The sequence below is a fragment of the Salvelinus sp. IW2-2015 genome, linkage group LG31, assembly GCF_002910315.2.
Source record: "Salvelinus sp. IW2-2015 linkage group LG31, ASM291031v2, whole genome shotgun sequence".
NCBI classification, from domain to species: Eukaryota; Metazoa; Chordata; class Actinopteri; order Salmoniformes; family Salmonidae; genus Salvelinus; species Salvelinus sp. IW2-2015.
In genome coordinates, this window is record NC_036870.1 from 28,559,245 (window position 1) to 28,573,032 (window position 13,788).

General features: G+C 45.3%; 1 protein-coding gene across 1 annotated transcript in view; it reads left to right on the forward strand.

Annotated features, from left to right (window-relative positions):
• LOC111955562 (ribosome biogenesis protein bop1-like) overlaps positions 1–9,305 on the forward strand; it is an 83,433-nt gene extending 74,128 nt beyond the window's left edge. Inside the window, 7 exon segments of the mRNA XM_023975769.2 lie at positions 2,109–2,241; positions 2,621–2,801; positions 7,366–7,437; positions 7,440–7,659; positions 7,958–8,042; positions 8,189–8,296; positions 8,837–9,305. Of these exon segments, the coding sequence (XP_023831537.1) occupies positions 2,109–2,241; positions 2,621–2,801; positions 7,366–7,437; positions 7,440–7,659; positions 7,958–8,042; positions 8,189–8,296; positions 8,837–8,990 (953 nt within the window). The 3' untranslated portion in view covers positions 8,991–9,305.
• Positions 9,306–13,788: the final 4,483 nt, after the last annotated feature.

The following is a 13,788-nucleotide window of genomic DNA, read 5'->3' on the forward strand; positions in this document are numbered from 1 at the left end:
GTGCCTTGAACTGTGCTCTGATGTTACAAACCACGCGTCCGTTTTAGTTTTATTCTCTAATTTTGCTAAATGTTCTTATCCTGTCCAGTGACACAGCCTTGTATTTATGTCAGATTGATGTCCATAGCCCCACAAAAAAATATATCCTTGTCGTATTCTCAAGTAAGTGAGTAAGCGCACTCCAAACTCTTGGATCTGCCCCAGCTATGTATTTCAGAGTAAACCATTGACATTGACCTCGAATTTAAGGAAGTCCCCTCAATAGAAAAGACGAGGAGAGTTCTTAACCCAGTTTTACAGCCTTAGACATCTCCCTCTCCTCAAACACAAGTGTTGAGTTTCCAATGTGTCCACATGCGACTCCCTCGACCCTTCGGCCAATCCACCGGCTGAACCACAGCTATGCGCTGCCAGACGGACTGGTCTCGCGCTCATACTCTCCCTCTAAACCGCAAGCTGGACACAACCTCGCCGGGCCGGGTCGGGCCTGTCCCTCCAGTTCTATATCCGTCGCTGCCGCAGGGCTCAGTACTTAAAAAGTGATTATGGTTTTTCGAGTTATTACACTCCACCCTCCGGTCTGGAGCCTCTCCCCCCCTTGTTTTCTATGCGTTTATGGAGCATGCAGGTATAAAAGTAAAAATAAGACTATTTTACTACTACTGCCTTCCGCTCATACGTTGGAGTAGCATAGCGTCGGTGGTGTTATCGAAGGTGGTTGGTTTGCGTAGTGCCTGCGGGTTCACAGTTTTCCTTATTGTGTGCCAGCAGTAAGGAGAGATGTGGTATTGATTGGGACCTCTTTTTTTTCTCCACTCTTTCTTTCTCAAACAAACCCCCTAACAGGAAAAGGGAGACAAACATAAGCAGGGGTTCATTCATGCCAAAGTATTGTCCAAAGAAAAGGTATATTAGAAATGTCAGTGCTCCGTTGGCTCCTAACAGAGGTGTGGTGGCAAACCAAACAGCAAAAGCAGACCAGTACAGGAGGTTGCCAAAGATTCTAGAAAGATCTACAACGGATATAGAACTTGAATATGACTGCTCCATGGCTAGTAGACACATTATGACAAAGAAAAAACATGTCAACCTGAATACAAATTATCTTTTGGCAGTGCTCGCCAGTGATACTGCACGTACTCCCAGAAGGCATTAGTCCTAAATGGCATCCTATTCCCTACATAGTGCACTACTTTTTACCAGAGCAGCACATACGGTCGTACGATGTAGGTGAATTGGAGCGCGGCCTTGGTGTGTCCAGATCGGCCAATGATGTGTCAGGCAGCGGCGGTGGTTTCACAGGCAGTTGGAGAGGAGAGGCAGAGCGAGGGAGCGAGAGCTGCGTTCAGGAAGAGCGTCTGTTTTCACTCAGCTGATGGGCAGCCCAGGAAATCTGTACCGTTCCTCTGTATGGCTGCTTATACACACAGACACACACGGATAACTTTTGAACACGTGAACCATACACACAAACGGATCACTTTTGAACTCATGTGAACCACACACAAACATACAACTTTACACACACACACACACACACACACACACACACACACACACACACACAGTTAATTGATAATGTATTGAAGAGGCGTACGTTCTATTTTTGCTATATAAAGATGAGCTACATTACCCTGAGGTAATGTCTGAACTTCTACTATTACTGTGTATCACATTATTATTATTAATCAACACAGGCTCCATCCCAAATGGCACCCTATTCTCTATATAGGGAACTATTGTTGACCAGGGCCCGTAGGGTCTGAAGTAGTGCCTTACGTATGGAATAGGATACCAGTTAGGACGCGCGTACAGTCTCCCATAAACTAACCCCTGTCTAAGCTGTGACACAAACCAGGCCCAATCCCCCTCTACCCCTGTGCCATTAGTTTGTGATCCCCTCTCATATAGGTTAGTCAGCCTGCTAGCCTCTGAGCTCTCCCGGTTTATTTATGGGCTACTTTAACACTTTCACGCTGTGGTAACTCAACGAGGCCTGGGGTCCAGAGACCACACTTTCTGCCAGGGCACACACAGTCACACACACTGCTGTTATGGGCCCCCTGTTGTCTCTGGTGGTCTGACGTTTGACCCCTCTCTCCCTCCAGGCTCAGACGACTGTACGGTGCGCTTCTGGGAGGTCAACACGGGGCGATGCATGAAGACGCTGGAGGTGGGCGGAGCTGTGAAGAGCGTGGCGTGGAACCCCAACCCGGCCGTCTGCCTGGTGGCTGTGTGCTTGTAAGTCTCCTCCTCCAACAGTCTCTTTCCGCCTAATGGTTGCTCCACTCTTTCCTATGTCCTGAGTTCTCCTCTGTGTCTTCATCACTGAACATACAGTATACTTTGTGTGTTCACAGACCGAATGATTTCATAGTGTAGTTTCAGAGGTTAACCAATAACCACTGCAACCAGTTTATAATTGTTAGTATGTGGTACTACTGATGCCGCTGTCAACAAACTTTGAGAGGACTTTTCCTCTTTACTGCTGTGACATTATCGTGACTTTAGCAACCTAACTTCTAGATAACCCTGTAGGGTCCTATAGTCCACTGTCACTCTGACTCTTTCTCTCTTGGTCTCTCTCTCCCTATCACTCCCTCCCCCCTCTCTCCCTCAGTGAGAGTACAGTGCTGCTGTTGAACCCAGCTCTGGGAGACAAACTGGTGGTGAGCTCCACAGACCAGCTGATTACCTCCTATGAGCCCCCAGAGGAGGACAAGGAGCAGGCTGTTACGTGGGCTCTGTCTGAGGGCCCGGAGCACAACAATGGCCACCGCCTCGCCCTCACCCACCCCAAGGTAAGAGTCCTGAACCTACCCTCACAGACTTATTCTCACAGGGCTCGACATTAACACTTGTCCTCTTGTCCGGGTAAAGCACAAAAAAAGTTGGACAGAATATAGATTTAAGTTCTCCGAATGGCCAAGTAAAAAAAAAAATGACACATCACAATACCAAACAATTACTCTGATCAGAAAGCCTACAGGTAAAGTGTAGGTGATATGCATGTTGCCTACAGCCTCATGTCCAAACCCATGCTGACATGACGGAGGCGGCAGAAAATGTAGCATAACTTTAATGAGCCTTTTAATTAGGGCCTACATAAATATAGGCTTAACGCCAGTCATGTTTTACAAAATATAATGAAGGATAATTAACTTTGACGTCTAAAGGCTCGATTCTGTCAAAATACTCAAGGTGTGGTTTGTTCATATCAAATGGTCGCTAGAGAATAAAGGACGTGGCGCACCGCACATCACCCACCTTGAGTCTGATCGGAGACGGTCAGCATTTTGAAACTATTTAATCATTAACTTCATTGTTTAAAACCTCAACGTTTTCTGTCGTTTTATGAAGTGTCTTACCTTGTTTCAAAGTAGCCTAGCAAAAATACGATCCTAGACATTTTTGGGGAATTATTTTATAAATACTTAATATGCCATAGAAACCAGCATTTTTCTCATGTTGGGTTTTCAAATCAATGTTATTTTATTGTCCGGCAGCAAAAGGCATAATCCCAGTCATATTAGGGACCCATGCTAGTTGGTGATAATCCCAGTCATATTAGGGACCCATGCTAGTTGGTGATAATCCCAGTCATATTAGGGGCCCATGCTAGTTGGTGATAATCCCAGTCATATTAGGGACCCATGTTAGTTGGTGATAATCCCAGTCATATTAGGGACCCATGCTAGTTGATGATAATCCCAGTCATATTAGGGACCCATGCTAGTTGATGATAATCCCAGTCATATTAGGGACCCATGCTAGTTGATGATAATCCTAGTCATATTAGGGACCCATGCTAGTTGATGCATCTTTAGATTTCCCCTCTTTTTTAAATTTATGTCACATGACACCGCTCTTGCGTTTGGTGTGTTTTTGAGAACAGTGTTTTCCCACTGCTTACATTTTGGAACATTTGCGTATAGCCTACAGTCATGTGAGTGTTGTTGAGTTTATAATATGAATAAATACAACTTTCAATATTTTAAACTAAAAGGACTGATCTGTTGCATCAGCCTCATTGTTTTCTTTCTTTCTTTTTACAGTTTATGTGCAGTGGTTGTATGAATTTTGGATCTGAGTCGTTTTTTTGCCAAATAGACCCCAAAGAATCCAGGGACAACTGGACACCATTAATTCTGAGCCCAGGAGGGAATTATTTTATAAAGATATAGAAAGTATTTTGGTTGTAAATTTTTCAATATTTTATAGGCTGCCCAACCATCCTCCAGGAGAGCCTTATTAAAGGGGCAGTGTTGTATTTTGAGGCAGGCTTGAATATGCAAAGATCCTAAAGGCAGAGTTTAGCCTACATTTGGTCTTATTCTTTATGTTATAAAATATAGTAATGCATTTTAAGTGGTTCATTGCATCATGCAATGATGTGAAAATGGTGTTACTTGAGCTTTAGGACAAGTAAAAAAAAATCTGTCGTTGTCTGAAAGAAAGCCCTGCCTCACCCACACCAAAGTAAGGCCCCGAAACACTCCCAATCCAAGTTAAGTCCCTACCTAACCCAACTCACCCTCACTCACTCATTCACTCCCACCCAACCCTTATCATGACTACTTTAAAGTTAGTGCCCTTCCCTAACCTTCCTCAAGGTAAAGGCTATCCTTAGTACCTCCCTAGGAACCTGACCAAGGTTTATCCTTAGTACCTCCCTAGGAACCTGACCAAGGTTTATCCTTAGTACCTCCCTTAGGTAACCTGACAAGGTTATCCTTAGTACCTCCCTGGACCGACCACTACTTATGACCTCCAGGGATTACCAAGGTATTATCCTTAGTACCTCCTAGGAACCTGACCAAGGGTTTATCCTTTAGTACCTCCCTAGGAACCTGACCAAGGTTTTATCCTTAGTACCTCCCTAGGAAAACCTGACCAAGGTTTATCCTTAGATACCTCCCTAGGAACCCTGACCACAGGTTTATCCTTAGTACCTCCTAGAACCTGACCAAGGTTTATCTTAGTACCTCCCTAGGAACCTGACCAAGGTTGTATCCCTTAGTACCTCCCTAGGAACCTGACCAAGGTTATTCCTTAGTACCTCCCTAGGAACCTGACCAAGGTTTATCCTTTAGTTACCCTCCCTAGGAAACCTGACCAAGGTTTATCCTTAGTACCTCTCCTAGGACCTGACCAAGGTTTATCCTTAGTACCTCCCTAGGAACCGACCAAGGTTTATCATTAGTACCTCCCTAGGAACCTGACCAGGTTTATTTCTTGTACCTCCTAGGAACCTGACTAAGTTATCCTTAGTACCTCCCTAGGAACCTTGACCAAGGTTTATCTTCTTAGTACCTCCCTGGAACAACTTCTGACCAAGGTTTATCCTTAGTACCTCCCTAGGAGACCTGACCAAGGTTCTTATCCTTTGTACCTCCCTAGGACCTGACCAAGGTTTATCCTTAGTACCTCCCCTAGGAACCTGGACCAAGGTTATATCCTTAGTAACCTTCCCTAGGAACCTGACCAAGTTTATCATTAGTACCTCCTTAGGAACCTGACCAAGGTTTTTCCTTAGTACCTCCCTAGGGAACCTGACCAAGGTTTATCCTTAGTACCTCCCTAGGAACCTGGTGACCAAGGTTTATCTTAGTACCTCCCTAGGACCTGGACCAAGGTTTTATCTAGTTACTCCCTAGGAAACCTGACCAAGTTTTATCTTAGTACCTCCCCTAGGAACCTGACCAAGGTTTATCCTTAGTACCTCCCTAGGAAACTCGACCAAGGTTTTATCTTAGTACCTCCCTAGGAACCTGCCCAAGTTTATCTAGTACCTCCTAGGATCCTGACCATGTTTATCTAGTCCTCCCTAGTGACCTGACCATGGTTTATCTAGTACCTCCCTAGGATCCTGACCATGGTTTATCTAGTACCTCCCAGATCCTGACCAGTTTATCTGTACCTCCCTAGATCCTGCCATGGTTATCTAGTACCTCCCTAGGATCCTGACCATGGTTCATCCTAGTACCTCCCTAGGAATCCTCTACCATGGTTTATCTAGTTACCTCCCTAGGATCCTGCCCAAGGTTTATCTAGTACCTCCCTAGGATCCTGCCCATGGTTTATCTAGTACCTCCCTAGGATCCTGCCCATGAGTTTATCTAGTACCTCCCTAGTCCTGCCAAGGTTTATCTAGTACCTCCCTAGGATCCTGCCCAAGTTTATCTAGTACCTCCCTAGGATCCTGCCCAAGGTTTATCTAGTACCCTCTAGGATCCTGCCCATGGTTTATTCTAGTACCTCCCTAGGAACTCTGACCATGGTTTATCTAGTACCTCCCTAGGATCCTGCCCATGGTTTATCTAGTACCTCCCTAGGATCCTGCCCATTGTTTATCTAGTACCTCCCTAGGATCCTGCCCAAGGTTTATCTAGTACCTCCCTAGGAACCTGACCATGGTATAAGTCACAGGGACCTCCGAATACCAGATAGAAACATATTCCAATGGAGATACTGTGAACCGCTGTGATGACGTTCAGACATAGGTTTACTGTGGGAAAAGACAAAAACGTTCTAAACATGTGAGCTGTAGCTTGGAGGCCTTTCAGGATTGGCAAAACCGGAGTAGATTGTGGTTAACCTTTTTCCTCAAGTAAATGGAAAGAAATATAAGAGTTCTCAATTTTTTTCCCAATTAAAACAAATATATATTTTATTGTCACAGAATGCTGTATGGCATTTGGAAAGCCTACAATACTAATAGAAGCTAAAATAACTGCAGGGAGATTTTCAAGTGTCTGGAGAGTTTATCATTGGATTAATGTACCTTAGCTGTTAGTCCTAGATGCACTATAAAACATGTATAGTAAGTAGTAATATCTCCTCCTTACTCTTTTTATCCCTCCCTCCCTCTCTCTTCCTCTCTCTCCCTCCCTGCTTCCTTCCTTCTCTCTCCCTCCCTGTCTTCTTCCTTCTCTCTCTCCCTCCCTGCTTCCTTCCTCTTCTCTCCCTCCCTGCTTCCTTCCTTCTCTCTTCCCTCCTGCTTCCTTCCTTCTCTTCTCTCTCCCTGCTCTCTTCCTTCTCTCTCCCTCCCTGCTTCCTTCCTTCTCTCTCCCTCCCTGCTTCTTCCTTCTCTTCCCTCCCTGCTTCCTTCCTTCTCTCTCCCTCCCTGCTTCCTTCCTTCTCTCTTCCTCCCTGTTCTTCCTTCCTTCTCCCTCTCCTCTTCTTCTCTCCCTCCCTTCCCCTTCTCTCTCCCTCCCTCTTCTTCTCTCTCCCTCCTCTTTCCTTTTCCCTCTCCTCTCTCTCTCCTTTTCCCTCCCTCTCTCTCTCCTTCTCCCTTTCTCTCTCTCCTTCTCCCTTTCTCTCTCTCCTTCTCCCTCCCTCGCTCCTTCTCCCTCTCTCCTCCAGGCAGTGAAGCAGGTAGTTTGGCACGGTAAGGGTGACTACCTGGCCAGCGTCATGCCTGACAACGGCAACAACATTTGCAGGTGCTGATCCACCAGGTGAGCAAGCGGCGGACGCAGAACCCCTTCCGCAAGAACAAGGGCCTGGTGCAGTGCGTCTCCTTCCACCCGCTGCGGCCCTACTTCTTCGTGGCCACGCAGCGCTACGTGCGCATCTACAACCTCATCAAGCAAGAGCTGACCAAGAAGCTGATGACCAACTGCAAGTGGATCTCCAGCATGGCCATTCACCCTGGAGGTTAGTGCCTCGCCAGAGGTCACAGGTCCCCCTCAGAGAATAATTCTGTTGTACTGTAAAGGGTGTGGAGAGAAGGTGAAATGCACTTTCAATAAAGTTTGATTTGAAGTTCATTCTCAAGGGATTCAAAGTGTTAATATGATCGATAGAGAAGTCTGAGATGAGTGAAATATCTGGACCACTGTCATTTTGGATCAAATTGTTTAAATATGTTTTGATCTACGGCTACTTAGAGAATCCAGGATATTGAGTTGTTCTGACCCATATCTAAATTTCCCTCCTTAATCTTCCTGGTCAGGTGATAACCTGATCTGTGGCAGCTATGACTGCAGACTGGCCTGGTTTGATCTGGACCTCTCCACCAAACCCTACAAGATGCTGCGGTGAGTGAACACCATCCATTCACTTATTCATTTGGAATTATTGACAATGAATCATATTTTGTGACCATGGTTTTTTTTAAAGGATGGTTGTTCGTAAGATCTGTGTTCTAGTGGTTCTGAAGTTTTTTTTGTCTGTTTTGTCCCAGGCACCACAAGAAGGCTTTGAGGGGCGTGGCCTATCACACACACTACCCCCTATTCGCCTCTGGTGCTGATGATGGCAGTGTGATCATCTGTCACGGCATGGTCTACAAGTAAGTCATCACACCTACTGTACAATACAATATTACCTCTTCTCTCTCTCTCTTTAATCTTCCTAATTTCTCTCTTCTGTCTGTCTCTCAAGTCTCACTCTCTCTCAATGTCTCTGAACCCATTTTTGGCTGTCCTCCATCACATATCCACAACCATAGAGCCAGTTAGGTCATAAACATCTATTTTAGTAAGGGTAATGAAGCGTGTACCGTAAGGGCAACACATCTCTCGATACAACCCCTTCATCAGTCTCCCTCTAATTAGATCTCTTTATATTACAACCAAAGATGGAATGTTATTTTTGGCCCGTTTTCAACTCGCCTAAATGTCGATGCCTATTGTACAGACTGTTTCCTGTATTGTACCTTTTTTATTTAGACAGTATAACCCTCAACGGCATTTGAATGAAGAAAGTCACTTTAGAATATTGTCTGTGTTCCATATTCTGCAGTGTTCTGATGTCATAACTCATCTCTCTATCCATCTATCTTTCTCTCGTTATCTCTCCCTCTTCCCCTACCTCTCTCTTTCTCTCACAGTGACCTGCTCCAGAACCCTCTCATTGTTCCAGTCAAGGTACTAAAGGGTCACCAGATCACCCACGACCTGGGGGTCCTAGACGTGACCTTCCACCCCACCCAGCCCTGGGTGTTCTCCTCAGGGGCCGATGCCACCATCCGCCTCTTCACCTAAACCATCTCTACTGTCACCTTGGTTACGTCAAATTACTCCATATTCCCTATATAGTGACAAGAGCTGTGCACTATATAGGAAATAGGGATACCTCCGGTTACATCTCAAATGGCACCCTATTCCCTAGACGGTGCACTACTTTTGAACAGTGGTTGGAGCACTATGTAGGGAACATGGTTTGACTTGAGCCAGAGACCACATTGAAGTACCTGACCGCAGCTTGTTTTAACCTGCAGCCTCACCTGAAAACAAATGACCAACAGAGGCTGATTTTGAGATGTGTGTATTTAAGATGCTTCCCAGACTCCTCCCCTGTCCTCTGATGGCTATCCCTGAGGGAAGAATCAATCAAGTGCCTGATATCATGCATATTATCCTCATGTTTAGTAGCCATGTTAGTATTTGTCCAAGCTAAGAGAACACCGAACACCAACCACACAGCCATAATCTCTCTCTCGCTAAGTGAAACTGAGACTGTAAAAACAAGTCAAATCTGGACTGGGCAGGAAAGCCCATTTCTGTCTCTGTAGCTGTTCTGTACAGCTGCCTCATAGCAGCGCATAAGAGTGGAACCACTAATGCTTGGACACTTCAGACATCCCCTGTGACAAAATATACTGTATATCCAGAGAAGGAACTTGCCAATAGAAACAACTATGGAGAACAAAGCTGTTGTGGGCCCCCAGAAGGCCCCTGTTCTATAAGTATATGTGTAAATCTCTGAGTGTACGCAATGGATGTCCAGTTGAGGTTCCCGAGGACTACTGTCAATGACATCAGACTAGTGTTATGATATATGAGCCTTTTTTAACCTCGTTTGAATTGTAAAACCTTCTGACTGCTTTTCACGACAACTTTGTCTGTCTGCTACAAGTATTTCTTTATAATTAAAACTGGTGTTCCCTGAGGCGTCTGAAGTGTGTTTTGTTTGAGTCTCGCTCTTCATTCTCTTTTGCATCGCCTGGTCAGGGAGGGTGAACTCAACCTCTGAAATAAATGCAACCAGGGATGTGGGTTTTCCTGCTCATCTCAGCCCTAGACGAGAGCCATCACAAAGTGGTGGATTATAGATCAGTCTCTGTCAGGGCTGTGCTGTGCTACACTGCACACCTGTGTTTCTATCACACACTCTCACACACAGCGCTCTATCAGAGCCTTTGCCTAAAATTACACCCTATTCCCTATGTAGTGCACTACTTTTGGCCAGGGCCCGTAGGTCTCTGAAGCACTACTTTTGACAAATGGCCCGTAGGTCTCTGGTCAAAAATGTTGCACTATATAGGGAATAGGGTGCCATTTGGGTCTCTCCAGTGGATACAGTGTACTACACTGCTGTCTGAGCTGGTTAAACATTCATGGCTTCACTGTATATGGTCACAAAAGGTTTCTGGCTCAGAGACAGTCAATGTTTTAGCTATGGTCTGACTCTGAAAGCATTGTGAATTAAATGTGATTTGAGAAATGTTGACGTTGTTTTCAAAGCAATGCTATATCCGATGTTCTAGATTACAATACGAACGATGACGACCGCGACCGTGAGGGAACAGAAGTATACAGTACAGCTGGGTGATATGCATGTTCTAGATCATGTCTGTGTATGTTATAGCCTAGGCCCTAGATATTTGTACCTCAGCTGTTGGCGTCATCTCAACTGTTGAAGTGTTATGTTGTTTATCACAATGTATGGCCATGAATCAAAATCCAGGTCATTTATAAACTGTCTAGCATTTCTAGCCGTTAACCCTACATTTCCTCTTACACCTAATCAGTTGGTTTTTGGAATATCCTCTCTTCCTGGTTTGTGGGTTAGGTTTGCTCTCGTGGATTGATTTGGCCAATATTGTGCCAGGATTTGTATTGAAATCACTAACACTCATTCTAGTCATTGGCCAATATTATGCTAATATTCAAAGAGTTGATTGATCCGTATGGCTTTTAACACACTTGGCATGTTCACGATGGGGAGTAGGCTTTTAATGGGTTTGGGGAATACAATGCAATTGGTTCACTTCAAACCACTTGTCTACTGTAGCTCTGACAGATGGCAGTTTGTTTCTTCACTGAACACCATATATACATGTAGAATGACTCGGGTGGTCTTGAAATCAACTCTCAATAGGGTCCAAATGGAAATAAATAAAAGCCAACTACTTTAAACCACAAAATTGTTTGACAGGACAAAAAAAAGGTTGTTTTTCTAGTGTTAGTTTAGATTAAGTTTCTCCATTCCCTTTGTCCTGGAAAGCATGCTAGAGCTAAAGAGATGGAAAACTTTAGCTGTTGCCACGAAAGCCCATTCAGAGGGCAGTGACATTAGTTTCCCCTGAAGCTTCTTGTTGCTGACGGGGAACAAAAAATTAGAAGATACATTTAAGGAGCAGTCCTAGTAAGTATGGAAGTGCTTTGATATTGCACACATGCATAAGATTGGTGAACAACTCCAATGCCTCAAAGTATATTTCAGTCTCTCCCCCACCATTTAATCTGTTTCCACTCTTGAATTTCCGCTTTCAAAAAAAGCAAAACAGGAAAATGTTGGCCTTGGTTCGCTTTACCACATTTATCAATTAACACTGGCAGTAGCCTGGGAAACCATTATATTGATTGCAGCTGCCCCCGTTTTGAAGTCCTGTTTTTCCCAGATCTCCCAGCTGTACTGGGACAGAGGAAATGGACACGCATAAAAAATAAAATAATTATCAACGCAAAGGGATTGGTCCCATACATGGCATAAGAAAACCTGAGGGTTTCACAAGGCCATGTGGGCTCAGTCAGAGCATGTTATTAGCTGATGGGTAGGGCCTCCTCAGTGGCGCAGCGGTCTAAGGCACTGTAGGCGGCGCACAATTAGCCCAGCTTCGTCCAGGTTAGGGGAGGGTTTGACCGGCCAGGATTTCCTTATCCCATCGCGCTCTAGCGACTCCTTGTGGCGGGCAGGGGGCCTGCAAGCTGACTCGGTCGCCAGCTAGACGGTGTTCCCTCCAACACATTGGTGCGGCTGGCTTCCGGGTTAAGCGAGCAGTGTGTCAAGAAGCAGTGAGGCTTGGCAGGGTCGTGTTTTGGAGGACGCTTGGCTCTCGACCTTTGCCTCTCCCGAGTCTGTAGGGAGTTGCTGCGATGGGACAAGACTGTAACTACCAATTGGATACCATGAAGTTGGGGAGAAAAATGGGTAAAAAAAATTTAATAATAATTTGCTGATCGGTTGCCAGTACCCGGAGAGACAGGTGAAACTCTGGAAGAACATCAGAGCAGGCAGGGCCTCAAGACTGAGACTGGGTTCGGCGGGAGGGACCTCCTCGACCTGTTCTACATCAAAACTGAAAATAGCACGAGACAAATTCCAAAGGGAAAACCTCTCTGTCTGAAACTCTTGAGATGACGTCATAAAGTCTTAAGACTTGTTGACCTTTTAATGACTTCCTGCTCTGTTCCTCTGACTCGCCACTGCCACACCACTTTGAGCCCTGCCCAGGGTCCCACCGTTACGCTCACACATACTCTGAGCAGGGGCCCCACTGCCACAGAGCTTTGAACCTAGCCCTGCCTGCATGGGTGCCCCACCAAGAGCCTCCATTGTAAATGTGTTGTCATGGCCCATTATTATGTGTGTATGTTTTGTGTTGTATGTGGGCTGCTATGTAAGATAAATGCCCCTGTGTGTCTCTGTAGTTCTGTCATTACAGTTCTACTCCGTTTCTGTGCAAGACTTTAGACAGTGGCACTGAAGCAGTCTGAAAAGCACAGGCTCTTTGGAGAGGCCTTGGATGTCTGTTACTGTGTGTCTCACCCACAACACTGCGCTGTGTGTGTGTGTGTGTGTGTGTGTGTGTGTGTGTGTGTGTGTGTGTGAAACAACGAAGGAAAAAACAGGGCCACAAACATCAAATGCGAGGAAAATATTAATGTGCACTCATAATGTCAGTCATTTGTTTGGCTGCTACCGTTCGGAGTGACTCAATGTTTGAATAGCAAAGGCTCTTAAAGATCTGGATTTCAACCCTCTTTTTGCATTCTCTCTCTCGTTTCTGCATCTTTAGCTCATATTTCTCTTCCTGTCACGTACGTGCATCCCTCATCGTCGCTGGCTACCTAGAGAGAGAGGACGAAGCCACTAAAAACACCCCAATAACTACAAATCACCACATTGTTCAACATCATTACACAGACGGTACAAATCTTGCCTGTTCAGTGTAAACCACTTCGTAGTGAAGACGTGAATTCCAAAACTAGCTCATTATGACACTGTAATAACACACCAGCAGTGTTCTGTAGTCAGTCTGAATGGTAGACAGCAGTGGAATACCCACACGGGCAGCCTCGTCCAACGCTGCTGACAATCACAGAAAACCCAGAGAGCCCATTGGGGAAACCAACAGAGCTACTAGGTTCCCAAATTAACTTTGTGGAAGCGAGATCTCAAGGAGCCTCAGAACACAGGCAGGAGAGAATGGGGCTCAAATCTTTTCCACTTATCCTGGAATGTGACCTTCCCCAAGCCCAGTTTCTCTACACCGACCGCATATTTGCTGTTTGTTTTGATCACGCTCCCTTAGGGTGAAAAAACAGAAAAGGAGGAAGAGAAGGCAAGAAAAAGCGATGGAAACACTCGCCGTCTGCCAGAACTGCAGCAATTTATTTTAAAACTATTCAGAGTGATGCAATGGAGTGTTATTGGGTTTCACTGACAGGAAAACCGCAGGTACACACACACACACACACACACACACACACACACACACACACACACACACACACACACACACACACACACACACACACACACACACACACACAC